Source organism: Ahaetulla prasina, chromosome 2 (assembly GCF_028640845.1).
Source record: "Ahaetulla prasina isolate Xishuangbanna chromosome 2, ASM2864084v1, whole genome shotgun sequence".
NCBI classification, from domain to species: domain Eukaryota; kingdom Metazoa; phylum Chordata; class Lepidosauria; order Squamata; family Colubridae; genus Ahaetulla; species Ahaetulla prasina.
Window position 1 is genome coordinate 77,277,625 of NC_080540.1, and position 24,778 is coordinate 77,302,402.

The 24,778-nt window shown below is 43.3% G+C and overlaps 1 protein-coding gene and 1 long non-coding RNA gene across 2 annotated transcripts in view; one reads left to right on the plus strand and one right to left on the minus strand.

Annotated features, from left to right (window-relative positions):
- The window catches only part of LOC131189961 (uncharacterized), a 30,603-nt gene extending 27,746 nt beyond the window's left edge, over positions 1-2,857 (minus strand). The window contains exon 1 of the long non-coding RNA XR_009153179.1: positions 2,747-2,857. This is a non-coding gene — a long non-coding RNA (uncharacterized LOC131189961). The remainder of the gene's footprint in view (positions 1-2,746) is intronic.
- RASSF1 (Ras association domain family member 1) overlaps positions 1,786-24,778 on the plus strand; it is a 42,015-nt gene continuing 19,022 nt past the window's right edge. Inside the window, exons 1-2 of the mRNA XM_058166649.1 lie at positions 1,786-2,808; positions 22,174-22,295. Coding sequence (XP_058022632.1) covers positions 2,478-2,808; positions 22,174-22,295 — 453 coding nt within the window. The 5' untranslated portion in view covers positions 1,786-2,477. The remainder of the gene's footprint in view (positions 2,809-22,173; positions 22,296-24,778) is intronic.

Below are 24,778 nucleotides of genomic sequence, written 5' to 3' on the forward strand. Positions count from 1 at the left end.
CCTCTCTAAATTTAATATTCCCAGGAAACAGCAAAAATAGGACAATTTCTGGTTTTTTCCATTGATATTTTTGGATTTGTTCAAATGGATTCTATTTCTCATAAGAGTTCAAAATGCAGTACCTAGAGCAAATGGAAGGGCCTGCAACCCTCATTCTAGCTTCATTCTTTTTCCTCCTTTTGACTTGGAGATAATTTTAGAAAAAGAGTAAGCTCAGTAATTTGAATCTATGGCAACCACCATCAACAATCTTAAAGACTTAGCCAGGATTTCCAGTAAGACTTTTGGCATGAATGCTGACAAAAGCTGTATTTAGTAAGATCAGCATGAGTGATTTCCTCTATCATGAAGCCACACACACCAAATCATACTATAATTTACACCAGTAAGCAAGGCTATACTATATACTTACACTAATAATAAATCTATTCTTTTCCCCAAGATTGGGATTAAAAATAAGGGTTGAGAAACATTCTTTTATTATAATAATGCAAAATAGCCTCCTAAAAATAGATGGTATAGTACAGAATCTATTTTATGGCATTTATCTAATTCTAAAACAGAAAACCTCTCGGGCAGAAGTGCCTTGTTAATCTTTGTTACCTTGTTTTGCATTGTTATAGCTTGGGCTGGTCCCGAAAAAGTCAGTGGAACCAGATCTGGTGAGGAAATCTCAGTACTGCAGCCTAAACAGAAATTTTAAACAAACATTTTAAATTTTAAACAAACATTTCTGAAGAAGGCAAGCCATTGTTACCAAGATAACTATATGGATGTTTTTATGAAGTCATTAAGATTTGAGCTGGATTCAAAGACGAGTTTACCTTTAATGGAAAATGGGAAGGAAGTTAATAGGAAACTTTATCTATATACAGTATACAGCAGAGATCCTAGAAGACTGAAGAGAGGCCGGAAAATAATACTTGCACAAAAGGAAAATACTTTTGAGCAATTATTTTAAGCAAAGACAAAGCTTGTTTGCAGGCTTTAAGTGCTAATCGCTAGAAGTAGATGCTCTTGTGGTTTCTTACCTCAATAAGCAAGCAGCTAACTAAACCACTGTAATTCTGAATGATAATCTGTTTTAAAAAGCAGATTGCAAGTAATCCACGGAGATCCATTACTTTACATACAAAAGTTGGAAGTATGATTTATAGGGTTTCCAGCTACATATATAGCCAATTACTGTACCAACTGACAATTCTGAAAGCTGTCCTTCCAAGCATCAGGAAGACCCCAGTTTAGGAAAGACTAGTTCGGAGAACCTTTGCACCTGGAAGAAGTTGTGAGCACACAAAGAGCAATATTTCATCTAATCTGTTTAGATGTTCCACATAAAGCAAGGATGGTGGCTATAACTTGCAGTCTAAAGTGGCTGTCCTAGGAGAAAGGTGGCTGTCAGCTTATGTCCAAAACAATAGTAGAGTTTGTTTTTAACAGTATCTGCTTGGAGACAGTAGGTGGACACTTTGCCATTCCTATTTCTCCCAGGGCCATACTGCTGGCTCTTTCTATCCAGAGCTGACATCAGGCCCCACCCGTTGCAAGCCACGCTGTGCTTCCCAACTTCCACCCAGCAGCAGAACGCAGAGGGCGAGCCAAAGTCCGGCTTAGTGACCAGCAGAGAAAGAGCAGGCGGGTGGGTGGGGTGGGTGGGAGAGGGAATTGCAGCATTCAACTTTCTCTATTCAACTTTCTCTACTAAAACTTTTCTCTCTATTTCAAAGCCAGCCGTCCCTCCGCTAAAAACCGCGGCGCTGTTCTACATGATTCTTCTCCCCTTCGAGCATCTACTCCACCCTCCCGCCTCGTCAAGGGGGAGTTGCCTCGCTGCGAGACAACCGCTCTCCTCGAACCTGCGTGGGGCCGGTTCCTATGCGGGTGCAGTCACTTCTTGTTCCGGAGGTGCCTTAAGGCGGGAAGTGAGGAGGGGGAGCGTCGGCTCCAAAGCTTCCGAAACGAGGCACCGCCCGCGTCTCTCTCTCTCCCCCCCTCCTCCATCCCGTTGCTGGGAAGGGGGACCTGAATGAAAGAGGAGGCGAACTGAGGCTTTTCCTCCGATCGCTTGCGCGCAAAAAACAAAAACAAAAAAGTTTCTGACTTTTAAAGACGCAGCCCGAGTTAATACAACCGTCGCCGCCTTCCTCCCCAGACTTTTACGCGCGGGAGAAGAAGGCCGTGGCCGTAAAGCCCAGAAAGCCACCCCATTTGTCGCAGGGAAGAATGGGGTGAGAGAAGAGGAGGACGAGGCTCCGCTGACTGAGCTCTGGCAAAGAAAGATCCCCGGTGATTTTGTTTGGACGGCTTCAAAACGGAGGGAGACCAGCGGAGCGCTGGAGCGAAGACACCGCACGACAGGGCAAGGATTCCGACCAGCTCGGAGGGTAAGGATGGGAACGCCACCCGGCCCCCGATGAGGACTCCATGCGGGTTCCCAAGCTCTTGCTTTCCTTCCGCCCTCAGCGCAGGAAGGGGCCATGAACCGTCCCACGCATCAAGAAATGATCGAACTGCAGAACCTGGGGCTGGAGGAGCAGCTGGACCTGACGCGCGGCCCGCGAGGCACGGCCGACCGCCCCGTCCGCTTAGAGCGCGCCAACGCCTTGAGGATCTCGCCCGGAAAAGTGCCCGAGCTTTTGACCCGCGTTCGGCAGATCCGTCTTCTGGGCGGCCAGACCGATCCTAAATTAACCGAGGAGCTAGGCGAAGGACACCTCTTCAGATCCTGCACTCAGAGTCAACCCACCTGGTGCGATCTATGCGGGGAGTTCATCTGGGGCGTCTACAAAAAGCGCCTCCGCTGCATCTGTAAGTACTGGATCTTAACTTTCTCCAAGTCCTGCTCGCAGAAATTTCGAGGAGAAACAGAAGGGCGGTGTGTGTGTGTGCGTTAATGCCCCGTGGAGGATGCATAAAGTGACCAATTGGGGTACCGTACGGTTAGCAGCTTTACAGTTGGGGGGTATCTTAGCACCGTTGCTCCTATTACATGCAAAAACCGCCTCAGGTTGTTACCTTGTTTCCGGCTGAACTTTTATAACAACCGAGTAAGGCAGGCACAGATTCAGCAGGGGAAAAACTGATTAACTCTTTTTTTTAAAAAAGTAGTCTCTTGTATTGAAAATGCAGTTTAAGAACTGTGCAAGAAAAACAAGATGAGAGATCCCCTGAAAGTGGTAATTTGGATTGGTTCAAGATTTCCTTGAAAGTTGTGTGTTGGGGAAAATTGCATTTCCTAAAGAGTCTGTCTCCAGAGCAACTATTGACCATGGGCATGCAATACAATTAGGTCTTTTTTCCCTTTTCAATCTCTTTACCAACACTGGCAATACAAGCTGCCTGTGTGCTGTGTGTAAGAGAATACTACCGGAGGGGGCTAATTAGGGTGTGTGTAGATGTGTCACAGTGTGTCTGTGAGGGTCTAATGCAGTGGTGAAATTCAATTTTTTTTACTACCGGTTCTGTGGGTATAGCTTGGTGGGAGTGCTGGACCTGGCTTGGTGGGCGTGGCAGGGGAAGGATACTGCAAAATCTCTATTCCCACCCCACTCCAGGGGAAGGATATTGCAAAATCTCCATTCCCACCCCATTCTGGGGCCAGTTGTCCAAACTACTCAAAATTTCATCTACTGGTTCTCCGAACTACTCAAAATTTCTGCTACTGGTTTTCCAGAACCTGCTGGATTTCACCCCTAGTCTAATGGGAAGATTGTGGTGCATGTTGCCTGTGAGGTGTTTCTTCTCTTCCATTGTGTTTTTGTGCATTTGTGCATTGGGAAGCCCAGGATGGGCAGGATACCCTGTGCTATGGACTATAGCTATGTGCTATAGGACTCACTAGGAGAGAGCCAGAGCTTAGAATGGAGAAGTCAGCAACATTCCAGAGCCGCTGCCCAGTTGTTTCTCCTATAGAGGTTTCCTTTCTGGAAAATGTTTTGCCACAACTCCTGGCCACATCTGGCCCATATTTGAACTCAGTCTTCTTTTTGTACAAAATTTGGTCCAGTTTGGTTTGGATTTGGGAGAATAATCCTGTTGCCAGACAAGTAGTCTTGAGGTTGTTTACATAATTTCTTTCTAGCATTTTCTTTTATCAGAAAGAATACAAATATCTCTTGCTCTGTAAAAGCATATGAATGAAAATATGACATTATTATAATATAACTACAAATTAGGGTTTAGAAATTGCTGTGAATTAGTAAAACAGGAACCTATCTAAGTCTAAGAGTACATGGCAATATTTATATTTACTATATTTTTAAGCTGGGTCAAGTTGCAATTTGAAAACTGATTAGTGCAAACTTGAACTGAATTGGAACTGTTATGTGCTATCAAGTACAGCTCAGCAAAACAAAAGTTTTTGAAGTCCAATGAGCTCTGTATTTTTCTATAAATAAAAACAGTTTCGAGAATTCTGCAATCACTTGCTTCCAAAATAATTTTATAACTATAATTTGATCAGATCCATAGATAAACAGAAACTGCATTGTTCATGCTTTTTTATCTCTGGCGGGAACAAGATGTGCAACCATCCTTCTTCTACTTGACCTCTTAGCGATCTTCAGTACCATCAACCATAATATTCTTGAGGAGTGGTTTCAGAGGTTGGGAGTGGTGGTGGGGGCTCTGTGTTGTCCGGGTTCACTTCCTTCCTCTCAGTTGGTATTGAAAGGAAGGGAGAAGTGCAGCCCTCATCCCCTGCTTGGTTGGGCCCTGCAGATGTTGGCACTCTTTCTGTTTCTGTTTAACATCTGCATGAAGCTGCTGGATGAGATCATCCATCACTATGGACTGATATATGCTGATGACACCCAGCTGTATGTCTCAGCCCATGGTGAGTTAAGCAATGCTGTGAGCTCCCTCTCTCAATGCTTGGAGGCTGTTAAGGACTGAATGGGGAGCAATGGGCTGAATTTGAACCCCAGCAAGACTGAGTGGCTCTGGATTCAGGGTTCCTTGGTCCATGGAGAATTGCCACCATTGGTCTTGAATGGGGTGGCACTGGCCAAACAGACCCAGTGCATAATATGGGGGTTCTCCTGGACTGGACTGGACTTGCAAATCCTGCTGGAGGAGCAGGTGGTAGTTGTGGCCAGGAAGCCTTTGCAAAACTGTGGGTTATGTGCCAGTTATATCCTTTCCTGGATCAACAATCTCTGCTCACATTCACTCATGCCCGTTGCTCTAGTCACCTCTTGTCTTGACTATTGCAATGCATTCTACATGGGGTTTCCCTTGAAAGGCATCCAGAAGCTCCAATTGGTTCAAAATGCAGTATCCTGTATGGTTTTGTGCAGACCCAGGTCTGCCCATGTATCACCCTTCCTTCAGGAGCTACATTGGCTGCCAATTTGCTTCCAGGTGAAATTCAAGGTGCTGGTTGTCATCTTTCAAGCCCTCCTGGCTTGGGAGCATTATCTGATGGACTGTCTCTTCTTGGTTATATCCACCCATTTCACTAGAACAGAGAATGTTGTGGGTTCTGTCTCCTAAGGGGGTACATCTGGTGGGACCCAGAAGAAGGACCCTTTTCCATGGTGGCACCCTCCCTTCGGAATATCATCCCTGCAGAAATTAGACTCTCCCCCACTTTGACTCTTTTTCTCAAGGCCCTGAAGATCTCATTCTGCCAATGGGCCAGGGGAACCCAGAATGGAATAGAGTCCATCAAGTGCCTCATTTGAGTGCTTGTTGTTGTCACTAGTTGGGGTGGGGGTTATTGTTTTTATTCTTTGTATATTGGGTTTTTTATTGTTTGTAAGTCACCCAGAATCACTAAAGATGCATATCTGAGCTCAACTGCAGGCTCAGATGTTTCTATCTGAGAAGTTGCAAAGGAGGAACTCATAGAATCATAGCTTGGAAGGGATCTTGGAAATATTTCATCCAACCCTTGCTCAGAGCAGAAATCCTCAGGCCACCTCAGATTAATGGCTCTCCTGCAGGGATGGAATACCTGGGACTGTCCAAGAGGCAGGTTGTTTAACTTGGCCAGGAAATACCTCCTTGTTTTCAATTTGAATCTCTATAAAGCTTCCATCCAAAGGTTCTTGCCCTACTTTTGGGCATTATGGAGAATAAATCCATATCCTTTTCTCTATGGCAGCCCTTCAAGAATTAGACAACTTCTATTAGGTCTCCCCTTCATCTTTTCTTTTTTTGAAACTAAATATAGTCAGTTTTTTAAACTGTTCTTCATAAGATTTAGCATATAAGCTCCCACCATCTTTATCAGCATTCTCTGCATTCTTTTAAATTTCTCAGCATCTTTCCTAAATTGTGGGAACCAGAACTGAACAGAGTATTTCAGGTGCAGTCTGTTCATAAAACTGAACTATCATTTCCATCATTTTGATACTGCCTTTATTGATGCAACCCATTGCTCTTTTTGGAAGCTGCATCTAAATCATTTATGAAAATTTTGAAGAGCACAGGACCCAGGACAGAACTCCAGGGTACTAGCTGGAGAGAAATTCCCTGAAGATGGGCTCCAAGTGATTGACCCAGATTGGATCTAGTCATTTTGTTTAAAAAAACACATATACAATAAGATTTATTTGGCATGAGTGGTATGCAAATAAGCAGTATGCTTGATTATCATTTCTAGGATTTTCCCAGATACAGATGTCAAGCTGATATTTTCCCAAGTCCACTTCCTCCCTCCTCCACTTCTTTCTAAAGATTTAGAGCAACACTGGGACTTCTCCAATCTTTTCACATTTCCCCTAAACTTCAGGAATTCTCATCATTGGTTCTATGTCCACATTCATTAATTACTTTAACATCCTAAAATATTATCGATCCAGACCTGGGGATTTGAATTCATTCAAAGTTGTATGAATTCTCTCATTAGTTCCTTATCTATTTTGACCTCATTTATCCCCCCCACCCCCGCCCGCACACACACAGTGTGACAGATTGGACCACTTTATGTGAAAAGAAAAGTGCAAACTTGGAATTAAGGAGTTTGGCTTTTTGCTTGTTGCTCATTACTACCTCACTATCTTCTCCAACCAACAGATTGACCATTTTTATGATTTCCCTTTTGTTCTGTACATACACAAAGAAGTTCTCCTCTTCCTCCTCCAACTTCTCCTCCTCCTTCCTCTGCCCCTTCTTTTTTCACACTTTCTAACATTCATAAATTTCTCAGTGACTTATTGAAAAGCAAAAAAACTGGTCTGCACAACCCCTGCCCGGGTTAAGTGATCAGGCATTTATGCAATCTTTACACAAATTTACACATATGTAAAGCATACTCATATTTAACATACTTATTGTTGCATCTTCTATACATGCCACTTCCCTATTTTTCAGCATTTTAACATTGATCCATTCTTGCCTAGTAGTAATGATAGGACTGGTTTGAACTTAATTCTATAGCTCTCATTCTCATATAAATGTTTATTATATTCTCACTCCAGCTCATCCCAAACTATTTGATTGGTTTTCTTGATTCTATTCATTCAGCTGGAAACTCTTTCCTTAGTTCTTTTTATCAATTAACACTGTTAATTGGAACCAGAGTTTCCATCCTAAATGATGTCATAAAGTGTGATGTTACATTACTACACCGTTTAGTAGTAGCTGCGCCGGCTGGGGGGATTGGGAGTGGGAGGCACCGTTTATCGGTGGTTCTCCTCCTATCTCTCCGACCGGTCGCAGACGGTGTTGACGGGGGGGCAGAGGTCGACCCCGCGGCGCCTCACTTGTGGGGTACCGCAGGGGTCGATTCTCGCCTTCTGTTCAACATCTATATGAAGCCGCTGGGTGAGATCATCAGTGGCTTCGGTGTGAGGTACCAGCTGTACGCTGATGACACCCAGCTGTACTTTTCCACACCGGCCACCCCAATGAAGCTATCAAGTGCTGTCCCGGTGTTTGGAAGCCGACGGGTCTGGATGGGGAGAAACAGGCTCAAGCTCAATCCTCCAAGACGGAGTGGCTGTGGATGCCGGCATCCCGGTACAGTCAGCTGAGTCCGCGGCTGACTGTCGGGAGCGAGTCACTGGCCCCGATGGAGAGGGTGCGCAATTTGGGCGTTCTACTGGATGAGCGGCTGTCTTTTGAAGACCACCTGACGGCCGTCTCCAGGAGAGCTTTCCACCAGGTTCGCCTGGGGCGCCAGTTGGGCCCCTTTCTAGACCGGGATGCCCTGTGCACAGTCACTCACGCCCTTGGCGTCTCGTCTGGATTACTGCAATGCTCTCTACATGGGGCTCCCTTGAGGGGCATCCGGAGGCTACAGTTAGTCAGAATGCAGCTGCGCGGGTGATTGAGGAGCCTCGTGGCTCCCAGTGACACCTATCCTGCGCAGGCTGCACTGGCTACCTGTGGCCTTCCGGGTGCGCTTCAAGGTGCTGGTGAACGTCTTTAAAGCGCTCCATGGCATAGGGCCGGGTTACTTACGGGACCGCCTGCTGCTACCGAATACCTCTCACCGACCCGTGCGCTCTCACAGAGAGGGACTCCTCAGGGTGCCGTCGGCGCGACAGTGTCGTCTGGCGACACCCAGGGGAAGGGCCTTCTCTGTGGGGGCTCCCGCCCTCTGGAACGAACTCCCCCCAGGACTTCGTCAACTTCCGGACCTCCGAACCTTTCGCCGCGAGCTTAAAACTCATTTATTCATCTGCGCTGGACTGGGTTAGTTTTTTAGTTTATGGGTTTTTTATGGGTTTTAGTTCTAAATTTTAATTCTGGCCAATTTAATAAGGTTTTTAAATTGTATTTTAATTGTATTTATTGTGTATTTTTTACTTGGCTGTGAACCGCCCTGAGTCCTACGGGAGAAGGGCGGTATACAAATTTAATAAATAAATAAATAAATAAATAAATAAATAGTAACAGAATATCTGCAGTATATTCCGACACTTAGGGATTCTCATGTATAATCACTAAAGTTGTGGCAAGCATAATTTAAATATAAAACATAAATGTTGATATATAATCATATATACTGTACAGTACAATTTATATTTATAAATCATAAATATAAATGTTGATGTATAAAGTTTAAAAGTTAAGTTTCCTTGTGCTAGTGAACAACTGGTACTTTAAAGAAGTCTGCTGACTACTAGGGAACATGCATTGGAAGGTATTTTTGAACTGATGTATTGCTGATGGCCTTATAAGTATCTGGTCAGCCAATGCAAAAACACATTGATGGCTAGAAATTCTTTGTTCTGAAAAAGTAGGATTCATATTTTTTAAGCAAACAAACAAACAAACTTGTGGTCACTATAATAAGATAGTCTTTGAAAATAGTTGGCATCCCTAGTTTTTAAGAACTCCTTCATGATTTCATTATCACTTATAGATAATGAAATCATTATAGAGGTTCTGCGCATGCGCGAGAATGGAGGCTCGCTAGAGCAATGGGAGCCAGCGACGGATAGTCTTCTGAGGATGGCGGCACCCTGATGATCTGCCGAGCTGCTCATACCCCTCGGCCTGTTGGACCATCTTCTCAGCAGCCGCAGGAGAGGTCCCTGGACCTTCTCGGGTTTGCGGCTGTAGAGAACGGGCTGGAGGGAAAGTGGCGAACGGCGAACGGCGGCCATTTTTTTCAGGCTCATGGTGAGGCCGCGCGGACAGCCCCGGCCCCGGCCCGTATTTCACCATCGGCGTTTGGCCCGCACTTTACTATCGGCGTTTGGGTGTAAGGCGAGGCCGCGGCATGTGTCGTGTCCCACTCCTCCGCTGACAGCTGGGTCAGGGAAATCCGAATCAGGCTTGCCTCTGCAGCTCTGCCCAAAGTCCTAGCAAAGTCCTCAGAGCAGGCAGGAGACCAGTAAGTGACTTCAGCAAGATAAGTTTGACTTTTGCCTGACTCAGAGACTGCCAGAAAGTAGATCCTTTATATAGGCCATGGGGTGTGGCTCCATGACTCAGCACTCATTAAGGCCTGCCCCTCCCTTCCCTCTGTTGCCTCCGCCTATCCAATCTTCTGATGCGAGGGTCACACCAATCAGCTGTTGGTAATAAACCCTCCTCAGGCTCACATGCTGTGGAGGAGGGGGAGGGGTCTAGCTGCTCCGTTTGCCTGGGCATGGAGTCAGGGCTGGGGCAGGGAGATTCTCCTTCTTCTGCAGTTTGTGTGGGCATGGAGCCAGGACTGGGACCGGGAGGCATACATTCCTCAGTGTTCGGGAGCAGGTAAGAAGGCCCCGGCTGCTCTGAGGGCGGGCAAGACACAACAGCATGTGGCGTGTGGCGAGGCCACGGCGTGGTGAGTTGTTTCATCAGCGTTTCTTCCATCATCGTCCCGCTTATTATCATTACTCATTTGGTGTGAGGCGAGGCCGCGGCGAGAGGAAGGCCCAGTGTGAGGCCGGGAGGCGAGGCCGTGGCCTGTACTTCTTTTTCCACCGGCCTGTACTTCCTTTTCCACCGTTGTTTTTCCACTGTTGTTTCCATCGTTGTTTCCTTCGGTATTTCGGCCCTCCCCCCTGCCTTTTGGGTGAGGAAGGGGTGAAGGGCTGTTACCCAGCTCTGCAGTCGCCTTCTCTGCCTTCCTTATTTTCCATCGATGCCCTGATGCCACCCCCTGCCGTGTTGGGATCTGCGGCTTTTCACAGCGTTTTACAGCTTGCTGGCCCCCTGGGGGGATGTTTGGCCTGGCCTGGCCCCTGGGCCTGGCCTGGTCTTGTGGAGTGGTCAGGTCTTGCTTCTTCCTAATTAGTGCAATGTCATCGGCACTTCACATGGCCTTTTGAGACTCTTAGGCCATGAGTGGTTCTTGGGGACTACTGAGGAAGACGCTTCAGACTGGTTTGAGATCTGCCGGGGGAGTCATCCGGGAATCAACGGCGGGCATTGATGGCGGGAGCGATAACGCCACTCACCTTTTATCCAATGGATTTTTGGACTGGATTATGGACGGATTGGCAGTATTTTTTTTGACTTATTAAGATCTTTTACGAGGATTTTATTTATGGACTAATTGCCATAAATGCTATCTGTCTATTCTTGTTATACCATCTTTGTCATCATATCCCAGCCCCCATTTGACTTACCATCTGACAAATGGGTTTCCATTGGAGGAACCATCACTTAATACGCTCTGCCTATCTGAGGACATGACCATCTTTCGCCGATTCTTATTCCTTTATGCGATACTCTGTACATGAACTCTTGCGCCTGCGAGGTGCCCCCGCCTCGCAGGAGTGGCCCGCTTCATTACCTAGGGCCGTCCTCAATGACGGGTCTTGGGACCCAAAGAGGTGGCATGCGTCAAGAAAGAGCCTCTGGGGATTTTTAGATAGGGAATTTTTAAGGGGAGGGAGGGTTAGGGCGGGTGCTGGGGGAAACCCGTCCGGGGAGGGCAGTTCCTGCGTGTGCTCGCAGCGTTCATTCCATAGGTTCGAAGGTTATGGGGGAGGATTGCGTTCCTTCTGGTGAGGGTGGTCTTATTTGCACGGTAAGTGGGAGGGGCAGATATGGCGGAAGTGAGGGATCGTATCGACTTTTGGGGGCATGTGCTCAATGTTTGAAGGCGATCACGTGCCCCGATCCTGTTCCCCAGATGGTCAAGACCCTCAGAGCCTAGGTTGATGTTGTGCAACGCACAGTCCGTGGTTAACAAGGCCCCCCTAGTTTGTGATCTTATTCAGGGGGGTTCCGCAGACCTCATGGGCGTTACGGAAACCTGGTTGGGCACAGAAGGGGGCGTGCCCCTTGTTGAAATGTGCCCACCGGGTTTCCGAGCATTTCATCAACTGAGGGCCCAAGGTAGGGGTGGGGGAGTGGCAGTTGTTATTAAAGAGAGCCTAGAGCCGAGGGAAACCACTGTACCTCAGATTGCCGGCTGTGAATCCCTCTTTGTGAGGTGGGGTCATAGGCGTCAGATGGGCTTGCTGGTCACGTACCTGGCTCCTTGCTGCGTGACAGCAGCCCTGCCCGAGCTCCTGGAGGTGCTTGCTGGAGTGGCGGTTGAGACCCCCAGACTCATGGTTATGGGGGACTTTAACCTGCCATCGACCAGCATGTCATCGACAGCAGCTCGGGAGTTCATGGCTTCCATGACGGCCTTGGACCTGACTCAAGTAGTTGATGGCCCCACTCACATTGGGGGTGGCACGCTGGATCTGATTTTTATCTTTGGACAGTGGTTGAAGGATCTGGACTTGAGAGATTTAGTCATTGAACCTTTGTCATGGTCAGATCACTCTCTCCTTCGTCTAGACTTTCTGACCGCCACTCAACACCGCAGGGAGACGGGACCAATACATTGGTTCCGTCCCAGGCGCCTGCTGGACCCGGAGCAGTTCCGGACGGAGCTTGGGCCGTTCCCTGAGGGTCTGGCCCACGGCACAGCTGAAGAACTAGTCGCGGCTTGGGAACTGGCCGCGGCTGGGGCTCTAGACCGTGTCGTGCCTTTGCAGCCTCTGACCCGGCGAAGGTCTCAGTCAGCTCCTTGGTTTTCTGAGGGGCTGAGGGAGATGAAACGCTGGAGAAGATGCCTAGAGAGTTCCTGGAGATCCAGTCGTTCGGAGGCTGATCGGACACTAGTTAGGTCATATACTAGGACCTACCTAGTGGCATAACCGCCCGGCCGCCCTGTTTCGGGTGACCCGCTCTCTCCTTCAACAGGGGGAGCGGGATGACCCGTTGCAGGGACGTGCCGAGGAGTTTAGTGGTTATCTATACGATAAAATCGTTCAGCTTCGGGATGGTTTGGATCAAAATTGGGTGGATCCAGGTGAGAGGTCGGAGAGCTGTCTTGTTGAGACTGTTTGGGATGAGTTTGACCCTGTGGCTCCCGAGGACATGGACAGGTTATTGGGGAGGTTGAATGCCACCACATGTTTACTGGACCCGTGCCCCTCCTGGCTGGTACTGGCCACGCAGGAGGTGACACGAGGCTGGCTCCAGGGGATTACTAATGCTTCTTTGTTGGAGGGGGTCTTCTCTGCCGCCTTGAAAGAGGCAGTGGTGAGACCTCTCCTCAAGAAGCCTTCCCTGGACCCAGCTGTTTTAGGTAACTATCGTCCGGTCTCCAACCTTCGCTTTGTGGTGAAGGTTGTAGAGATTGTGGTGGCACGTCAATTACCCCAGTACCTGGATGAAACTGTCTATCTAGACCCGTTCCAGTCTGGCTTTCGGCCTGGATACAGCACGGAGACAGCTTTGGTCGCGTTGGTTGATGATCTCTGGAGGGCCAGGGATAGGGGTTATTCCTCTGCCTTGGTCCTATTAGACCTCTCAGCAGCTTTTGATAACAGTGACCATGGTATCCTGCTGCACCTGTTGGAGGGATTAGGAGCGGGAGGCACCGTTTATCGGTGGTTCTCCTCCTATCTCCCTGACCGGTCGCAGACGGTGTTGACGGGAGGGCAGAGGTCGACCCCGAGACACCTCACTTGTGGGGTGCCGCAGGGATCGATTCTCTCGCCCCTCCTGTTCAACATCTATATGAATCCGCTGGGTGAGATCATCAGTGGTTTCGGTGTGAGGTATCAACTGTACGCTGATGATATTCAGCTGTACTTTTCCACACCGGGCCACCCCAACGAAGCTGTCAAAGTGCTGTCCCAGTGTCTGGAGGCCGTATGGGTCTGGATGGGGAGAAACAGGCTCAAGCTCAATCCCTCCAAGACAGAGTGGCTGTGGATGCCGGCACTCCGGTACAGTCAGCTGCAGCTGCGGCTGACTGTTGGGGGCGAGTCATTGGCCCCAATGGAAAGGGTGCGCAACTTGGGCGTTCTCCTGGATGGTCGGCTGTCTTTTGAAGACCATTTGACGGCCGTCTCCAGGAGAGCTTTTTACCAGGTTCGCCAGTTGCGCCCCTTCCTAGACTGGGATGCCCTATACACAGTTACTCATGCTCTCGTGACATCTCGCCTGTATTACTGCAATGCTCTCTACATGGGGCTTCCCTTGAGGAGCACCCGGAGACTCCAGTTAGTCCAGAATGCGGCTGTGCGGGTGATAGAGGGAGCCCCTCATGGCTCCCATGTGACACCACTCCTGCGCAGACTGCACTGGCTACCTGTGGCCTTCCGGGTGCGCTTCAAGGTTTTGGTAACCATCTTCAAAGCGCTCCATGGCTTAAGGCCGGGTTACTTACGGGACCGTCTGCTGCCACCGATGCCTCCCACCAACCCGTGCGCTCTCACAGGGAGGGACTCCTTGGGGTGCCGTCCGCCAGGCAGTGCCGACTGGCGACACCCAGGGGAAGGGCCTTCTCTGTGGGGGCTCCCACCGTCTGGAATGAACTTCCCCCGGGACTCCGTCAACTTCCCGACCTTCGAACCTTTCGGCGCGAGCTTAAGACACATCTATTTATTTGCGCAGGACTGGGCTAGGATTTCAGTTTTAATTTAGTTTTTAATGGGGTTTTATTATTTTAATTATAATTTTAAATTCGGCCTTATTTAATAAGTTTTTTAATTAGTGTTTTATCTTGTATTTATATTTGTGTATTTGTGTTTTTAATAGGCTGTAAACCGCCCTGAGTCCCTCGGGAGATAGGGCGGTATAAAAATGTGATTAAATAAATAAATATAAATAAATAAATAAATAAATCACATTTTCTGTCAGATTACAATTTCTTCTTGAAACTAGCCATTCATTGAATCATGCCTAGCCTACTCTATTAACTGAAGCAGGATATAGCTAAGTTTAATTGAATTAGTTGCTATCCAATCTGAAATGGAATATAATTGTGTTATACTTTGGTGCTCAATTCCATATCAGAATCAGGCATGTATAAGGAAAAATGTCTTTAAATTATCACTGAATCACACAGATTGGGACTGGGTGGCAAGGCAGCATACAGGTGTTGTTGTTTTTTTGGACCGGCCAGGATGGAAGGAAGTTATGATCTATTGTCTTGTTACAATATGATGAATTAAATAACAATTGTTGCAGTTTTTCAATATGTGAATGAAGAGTTTCATTAACAGAGAACTATTAATACATAAAACCTCTCCTAAGAATAACATAGCATATTGTCTGGTTCTATTTATTGCAACAACAAAAAAAGTATGGATATGGACATATTGTCTGGATCCCTAATTTACCTATTACCTCTTTCTTTCTCTAGCTTTTGTTCTTTTTTGTTTAGTAATTAGCCATGCCCTTATACCTTCCATTTTGGAAAAATAGACAAATCTGGTCCTTGATAGTCCCAGCGCCTATAACCAATGGTGGGATTCAGCCAGTTCTCACCTTTTCGGGAGAACCGGTTGTTAACTTTCTGAGCAGTTTGGCAACCTGGTTGTTGGAAGAAATCATTAGGGCAGAGAACCAGTTGTTAAATTACTTGAATCCCACCACTGTCTATAACATATCCTCCAAACATATCAATAAGTGGGGGAAGGAGGGAGGAAGGGATCAACTCTAAATGTATGATCTGGCTTATGCACATTTCTAAACTGTATTTGCAGCATGTATAAGTATTGGTTGATGCTGATTTACCTTTATGGCCTCAACTTTCTAGCAGCCAAGTAAAAGGTAATCACATCTTCTTTAAAATATATCTGTATTCACTAGCAGGGATTTTATTCTGAGCCTGTCTTTTTTCAGGATGTTTGCTTTGTGTACTCTGAACTTTACCCTGATTTTTTTATTCCCCCCCCCCCCGACTTCCTTCCCTAGTCATATGGGAAATCATTTTCTATCTCTGGTGTACTACTATGCAGTAGATCCTAGGCATTTATATCCCACACATATATACTGACTAATATTGTTCTGCAGAATCAAAGACAGTGTTTACGGTGAGTAAGGTGCCTTGATGAGATGATATCTTTTTCAATCTCTATATTGGTATAGTCATCTCTAATATAAGATTTTTATCCCATTGCTCATTTGTGTAGTTAGTAGGCCGTAGTCCAATATAAAATGTACTGAGCATACCAATTATGACATTTACCACATTGAAAAAAGAGTGTATGTAAGTTCCTTTGATGTGGTAGATGATGGGATTAAGTCATGTAATATCACTGGCAGAGAACATACAGTACCCACCAGACTCTTTGTTAGGTTTGCTGCAAGAGAGAAATACAGTTACTCATTTGGAAGTGATGTAATTTTTCCATATATCCAATTGACTAAAGTAGATATTAATTCAAGACTTATCTTCTTGTGTTCTAAAGCCAGCAGATGTAAATAAGTCACTGGGGGAAATCAGTGTTTTAAAAGAAAAATCAGGCCCATGTTAATTGAATTCAACTTTTTATTCCTTCAGGATCCAACCAGATGTTTCTGGAGAATGTATAACTAGCCTACAATCACAATATCACTCTCATATCATTCATATTCCTCAACAACTAACATTCATAATCAAGCTATCTTTGATACTAATATAATTATATAAATATCATGACATGATATTCTTTGATAGCTTTATCCTTTATTAATTTGTCTACCGGTAATTGTCTTATATAGCTAGATAGCATTGTACCCATTAGCCATTTTTATAAAGTATGTATTGTGTGCAGTGGTGGGATTCAAGTAATTTAATAACCGGTTCTCTGCCCTAATGATTCTTCCAACAACCAGTTTGCCAAACTGCTTGTTGGAAGAAATCATTAGGGCAGAGAACCAGTTGTTAAATTACTTGAATCCCACCACTGTCTATAACATATCCTCCAAACATATCAATAAGTGGGGGAAGGAGGGAGGAAGGGATCAACTCTAAATGTATGATCTGGCTTATGCACATTTCTAAACTGTATTTGCAGCATGTATAAGTATTGGTTGATGCTGATTTACCTTTATGGCCTCAACTTTCTAGCAGCCAAGTAAAAGGTAATCACATCTTCTTTAAAATATATCTGTATTCACTAGCAGGGATTTTATTCTGAGCCTGTCTTTTTTCAGGATGTTTGCTTTGTGTACTCTGAACTTTACCCTGATTTTTTTATTCCCCCCCCCCCCGACTTCCTTCCCTAGTCATATGGGAAATCATTTTCTATCTCTGGTGTACTACTATGCAGTAGATCCTAGGCATTTATATCCCACACATATATACTGACTAATATTGTTCTGCAGAATCAAAGACAGTGTTTACGGTGAGTAAGGTGCCTTGATGAGATGATATCTTTTTCAATCTCTATATTGGTATAGTCATCTCTAATATAAGATTTTTATCCCATTGCTCATTTGTGTAGTTAGTAGGCCGTAGTCCAATATAAAATGTACTGAGCATACCAATTATGACATTTACCACATTGAAAAAAGAGTGTATGTAAGTTCCTTTGATGTGGTAGATGATGGGATTAAGTCATGTAATATCACTGGCAGAGAACATACAGTACCCACCAGACTCTTTGTTAGGTTTGCTGCAAGAGAGAAATACAGTTACTCATTTGGAAGTGATGTAATTTTTCCATATATCCAATTGACTAAAGTAGATATTAATTCAAGACTTATCTTCTTGTGTTCTAAAGCCAGCAGATGTAAATAAGTCACTGGGGGAAATCAGTCTTTTAAAAGAAAAATCAGGCCCATGTTAATTGAATTCAACTTTTTATTCCTTCAGGATCCAACCAGATGTTTCTGGAGAATGTATAACTAGCCTACAATCACAATATCACCCTCTCATATCATTCATATTCCTCAACAACTAACATTCATAATCAAGCTATCTTTGATACTAATATAATTATATAAATATCATGACATGATATTCTTTGATAGCTTTATCCTTTATTAATTTGTCTACCGGTAATTGTCTTATATAGCTAGATAGCATTGTACCCATTAGCCATTTTTATAAAGTATGTATTGTGTGCAGTGGTGGGATTCAAGTAATTTAATAACCGGTTCTCTGCCCTAATGATTCTTCCAACAACCAGTTTGCCAAACTGCTCAGAAAGTTAACCACCAGTTCTCCTGAAGTGGTGCAAAACTGCAGACTCGAATCCCACCACTGATTGTTCCTTTAAAATATGTGATAGCATATTTCTTTTTTAAAGTATAAACTTTTGTGAGACTCAGCAAGGAATATATATGCCACTTCTTTTTATAACTAAAATATATTCTGCATATTAAACAAGTGAAACAATGATATAATGTTACAATTTTATCAAAATTGTTTCATTAGAAATAAAAACAACTGAATTTAGAAAGTTTTTGTAGAATTTTTTTTTTTAATTTACATTTATATCCCGCCCTTCTCCGAAGACTCAGGGCGGCTTACATTGTGTAAGGCAATAGTCTCATCCTATTTGTATATTTATATACAAAGTCAACTTATTGCTGTCCCCCCCAACAATCTGGGTCCTCATTTTACCTACCTTATAAAGGATGGAAGGCTGAGTCAACCTTGGGCCTGGTGGGACTCGAGCCTGCAGTAATTGCAAGCAGCTGTGTTTAATAACAGGCTTCTTACAGCCTGAGCCACACTGCGGCCCTTAATTAAATTATGCAAAACTATGGAAGCTAATTAAATGATTAGCTTGCATAATTCCTGAAATTCCTTAATTTTTCTCTTACTCTATATAACAGTAACTATAGAAAAACCATAATTTGTACGAGCAGGAAATTGCAAATGGATTCAGCATGCTCATAACTGATCAATTTATAGGGCTTTGTTGTGGTGAAAAATTGGAGAAAAGACTGCTTTATACATTCCCTTGGGCTGCTGAAGAATAGATGGGATATAAATCTAACAACCAAGCCATCTGAACATCCTACAGAAGAGTCCACTAGGTCTAAAAAAAAATATGATTTTTTTTGTCGGATTAACTTGAAATCATCAGAACCATATACATTTTAAAATCTAAGCCCATTGATTTTGTAATATTGGATACTGCAATTAAAGGCAAAGTAGAAGATTTTGGTTTAGGACAACCAAGCCAAGAGTTTAGCATAGATTTAGATTAGAATGTAGTATTATCTAGATATATGAAATACCACAGCAGGTGGCAGCACCTAACTGACCCTGTTATAACACTGTCGGTCCTAATAGGCCAGCTTGTTTTTTTTAAAGGAACCTTTGTACACAAGACATTAACATACAAGCAAATGAATGTAATTGGATACAATTCTACATTTTAATGGTACTAATTTTATTCATAATGCAGTTATAAGTGCAGTAAAGGCATAGAATAAAACCACAATTGATACATTAATTAGATACATAGGAAACTGACGGCAAAAAAAGACCTGGTGGCCCACCAAGTCTGCCCTTTGAATTTTGTTTTCTTTTGTTTATTTTTTTTGGATGATGAACAAGTTTACCCCAAGCATGTTTCAACTCAGTTACTGATGATTGACCCACAATCTCCAGAGGAAGTTGATTCCAACTTTCCACTATTCTTTCTGTGAAGTAATACTTTCTAACATTACTTTTGAACTTCCCTCCTGTCAGTTTGAGGTTATGCCCTAAGTTCTTGGTTAATTAATTATAACAGAAATAAAATAAGGAACCTCTAAATTAAAATGTTCATGACATATAATATTATTAATCGCTATACATTCAAAGTGAAAAATAAGTGTTTGTTTATTTTACAGCAACTTCACAGGAGCCAATGTAAAAGAAGCAATTTAAGACTTTAAAAAAAAAAACTTTAAGCACTGTAATCAAATTTTAAGTGTAATCCTGGCAGGAATCTGTTGCAGTTAAATGGAACCTCTAAGTGTAAAAGTGACCATTCTAGCATGTAAGATTCAAATGACCCTGGCATAATCCTGGGACAAAAGCACAGGCAGTTTATGTCTTGTATAATAAATATATCATTATAATGATATATTTCTGGGGCAGCTTTGGAGAACGGAAGGACAAGGAATAGTATCATAGTGATTCTCTTCCTCTCTCCATGGTCTATGCCAATTCGTGTTGGGTTGGGGAGAGGTCAAGCACAAGTCCCTTTTGAATGGGCTGTCAGCACTTTAGAGTCTCCTGGTTCCTGTTTAATATCTATATGAAGCCATTGAGTGACATTCTTAAGAGCATAAGGTGCACTATCATCACTGTGCTGCTAGTATCCAATTGTACTTATCCATCTTGGGCTGACCAATGAATGGCTGAGAATCTGGAGGGGAGACAACAGCCCTTGACTCAAGCACAGAAAGATGGATCACTATGGTTTTTAAGTCCCCTTGTTCCGGACATTTTTCATCTTTGATTCTGACTGTGGGTGTATTTCCCAATCAGAACTGGTATGTAATTCGGAAGTCCACCTAGATTCACTGTTCCTGCTCAAAGAACAAATAGCAGTTATGACTAGGAAGGTCATTGCATAAGCTCATCTTGGGCACAGACTGCACCCATTCTTGGACTGGGAGGCTTTGCTAATGGAAAGTCATATCTCAGTCATTTTTCATTTCAATTAATATAATGTGCTGTACCGCATGTGGGGCTATCCTTGAAGAAGAGCATTTAGATGCAGTGGAGCAGCATAGCAATTTTTGCCATTTCTTGTTATGCTCATATAACACCACTGCTCTTTATGCTGTACACAAGTTGCTGATTATCATCTCTAAGCCTGTAAACAGCATAGGGCAGATTATTTGTGAGACCGCTTCTTTCATTATTTCTGCTCACCCCACGAGATCTAATAGAGAGGATGTTCCATGCCCTTTCCATCAAACAGTGACCTTTTGTTGGATACCAGAGTTGTTCCTTCTCGGTGGCAGCACCAGCCTTATGTAGTACCTGTTTTTCCATGGCCTTGGGTCACAAGGTTTGGTGAACTCTACTGTTGGTGTTTTCTTTTTGTGGTTTTTCTCTGTTTATGAGTTTTATTATTTTATCTTGGGGATCAGGGCTTTCATTTGTGATTTTTAATTTCCATATGCCATCCATAGGCATTTTTGTGAGGTGATTGGCCCTATAAATTATTTAAATAAATAAAATTAAAGATCTTAAAGATAGCTTATTGTTGATTTGGACTCCTAAGCTCCTCACAGCTGGGCTGATTTGTAACACACAGGTCTGAAGTACAAATAGGAAGAGATGAGACAAGATGACCAGGCTGAAACAGAATAGCCCCTATTTTATCTATGTTCAATCTAAGATAGTGGGAACACATGTAATCTGAAATCCTGTGTATGAACAGAAAGCTATGCCTACATTATGTCATACAGAGTAAGAACATCTGGAAAGTGTCAACGTATATTTGGTAGTGGTTGAATTTAGAATATAAAACCAGAGAGCCAGAATTAGAGTCTATAAAGAGCATAATAAAGGACCCCATGACAAAGAATCAGAGCTCAAAGACTAGAAATAAAATGAGATATTCTGAAACATCCTTTTTAAACACTTAGATTTTCACATTTGTGAACATTTTTCATCTGACTGACTTCTTAAAACACCTTCTATGCATGAGTTTCTTTCAGCTTGTTTTCACAAGTCTTGTCAATTTTTTTTCTGAAAGTGTTAATATTTCCACATAATAGAAGATATCTCATAAGTTCATAGGCAGAAAACTATGTAAAAATGACATCATGAGGTAAATTCTGCCCTTATATTCTTGAGTACCAATGTCTGATCATATATTTTTCTATCATTATATAACCTGTCTCTCCACCCCAAAGTTAACTGTGAACAAGTCTGAACCAGTTAGTTTATAAAGGACATTGCAAACCATCATATATTATAAGATCATAGGAAAATTGAAGAAAATTGATTAAGCACATTTTGGTGTTTGACTGCAGTCCATTCTGGCCGGTCTAAAATACAAGCACAAACTACTTGGAATGTACATATTGAGGGGGAAAAAACTATCAAGGAAGTCATTTTCTCTGGTGAGGATGGCACTGTGCCCTAGCACCATGTGATTGGCATTAGACATTCCTTTCAAATGCGCATATCTCCCATGCAGCAGTTACAGTTCAATAAGCAGTCTCTTTCTTTAAAAATAAGGCTTTTATCTTTGCAGGCAGCAGAGCAGCTGCCAAAGAAAGGTGATACACTGGGATACAGAGGCTCTTTCAGGCCTTTCATTTAAAGCATGGGAGATCTCAATCTTTATTTGGCCTGCTGTTTTTCTGCCAATAATTGTCAATGGCTGTGCCCCGAAGATTAGGCCTGCATGACACAAAAATATCAAAGCTGAAATGAAAATTCTAAAGATTATTAAAAGAAAATGTTCATTAAAATTCTGGGGTGAAAATATGAGTGAATGGTCAAAGGATATCTTTGAAGTTACATGAACTGCTGATTGCTTGTTTCTTCTCCACATTATTTTGCCCCTTTAACTTGTTTTTTTAAATTTTCCTTAGACTGCAAGTTCATCTGTCACTACCGATGCCGTGCTCTAATCCGACTTGATTGCAGGGGTCCCAGATATAAAAATGAGCAGGATGAAGGCAATGAGCAGACAATAGAAAAAGACACTAATGTGGTAAGAAACAGTTTTAAATAATAATGCAATGGAAGGAGGAGCTTGCATGGTAATATTGGAATTGCAAGGAAAATTCCACAATGAAGCAAAAGATCCAAGAATCCATCCTTAATATTTTTCTAGACAAAGGATTTCACATAGCAAGTGAATTTCTTCTAAGTTCACTAAGAGCCACCACTAGACCAAATGGGTCCGTAGTTAACATAAAGTGAATATATATTGCACTAGGTGGTTTCTAGTACTGTTGGTCATAGTGTCTGGGGCTGGTGGGATCACTAGTTTTACATCACAAATTATATCTGATTTATAAGCATTTATGAACATTCCCAATAATAAGCTTAGTAATATCATTCCAGAAAAGTGGGCTGGGGGGAAACTATCATTTAGATGTCAATAATCCAATGTTAGGGACGCAGTGGCTCAGGGGTTAGGACGTCGAGCTTGTCGATTGAAAGGTTGGCAGCTCAGCGGTTTGAATCCCTAGTGCTGCCGTGTAATGGGGAGAGCTCCCGTTACTTGTCCCAGCTTCTGCCAACCTAGCAGTTTCGAAGGTACGTAAAAATGCAAATAGAAAAAATAGGGACCACCTTTGGTGGGAAGGTAACAGCCTTCCGTGCGCCTTTGGCGTTGAGTCATGCTGGCCACATGACCACGGAGACGTCTTCGGACAGCGCTGGCTCTTCGGCTTTGAAACGGAGATGAGCACCGCCCCCTAGAGTCAGCAATGACTAGCACGTATGTGCGAGGGGAACCTTTACCTTTACCTTTAATCCAATGTTCCTGTCTGGTCAAATTTTCCTATAAAACTGGCAAAAGCTATATTGCATCACAAGCAATAATATTCTGTTTTCAATACAATCTGAGACTTGGCAGAAGGCAAACAAGATCATAAATGTGTCAAGATGGTTTTGGAAGATCGAATTTCATCTTGTATTGTTGCTTCTGCTCTCTACAGCTGGAGCTTAATGCTGCCAAAATGACCCTGAGGTCAGGATTTGCAAAAAAACCGAGCACCTAGATAGGCAATACCCCATCAGACCAGCTGGAAAGGTTCACTGCAATTAACACTTTGTCATCTAATGGAGCTATAGAACCATACCACTTAGCAACATCACTCATACACTGTTCCCAGAGGAGAACAGATTATCTAGCATCCCTTACAGAAATATATATCCAATGCTCGACTACTTCTGTTATGCACTGCTGTATAATTTAGGTTACTGTACTACTTAGAAGTCTAGCTGGCTTGGTTTTTTTCCCTTTCAGTACTGCTTTACTCAGATTTAATTGTTTGGGGAACACTGCCATTTCAGAATGCAGGTTTGGAATTGCTTTCTTAAAATTCTCCTCCGTTTAAAGAACATTGTCATAGCCGGCAAGAGGTTGTTAGATTTTTGCTCTTGCATTAGTATTATATAATTATAGCATAAGGAGCATTCATACATGCTATCAATGTCTGCAATTTGAAATAATGATCCCTTTTCTCTCTTGCCTTAAAATTGAGACTACAGGTAGTCCTTGATTTATGATCAATCTCTTAGTGACCATTCAAAGTTACAATAGACTTCCCCAAGGCTACTAACAATCAGGATTGCAGTTGGGGTAGTTGGCAACTGGCTGCATTTACAGCCATTTGCAGTGTCCCATAGTCATATGATTGCAATTTACAAAACTTATTGCCAGAAACCAGCATTTATTTCCAGTATGATTTTTTAAAATGCCCATTGTGGATAATGGATTTGCTTAATGACCACATTTGTTAACAACTACCACAAAAAGAGGTTTAAAAAAATCAGGCATGGTCACATGGTATCCACTTAACTGGCACAACTTATAACCCTAATTCTGAAGTCAATTAGTCTTACGTTGAAGACTACCTGTATTCAGTTTTGTGGTTTGTTAGTTGTAATCCAACCAACTCTTCCAGTTTTGACTCTTATTATCATAATGGTTGATGTGCTGGCTTAGAAACCCAAAGATTATGAGTACCAGGCCTCCCTTAGGCATGAAAGCAAGCTGGGTAACTCTGGACTAGTCACACTTGGCCCAATCTACCTCACAGGATTGTTATGGGGAAAAATAGGAGATGGGAATATAAGGAATATTATGTTTGCCACCTTCAGTTATAAATAAAGAGTGGGATAAAAATCTAGTAATAAAATAGTTTTCACTATGTTTTCACTATGCAGTGGAAAAAATGAAATAGATGTAAGATTAGAATACCATCCATCTATTTATATGCTATTAAAACTCTTGTCCCTGTAACTTTTTAACTGGGTAAAATAGTACATGATAGGACAATAATTTTTCAACCAAGGCACCTCCAATGGCTTAGTTTACAGAATAAGTCCAAAATCTGGGACCCATGACTCCCGTGGAATTGAAATTTGGTAACTTGTATGAAATGTTTTATAAGATTATAAAAGCTTATGACATGGTACAAAATATCCTAAAACATTTCTTATGCCGATGTTTGACTGCTA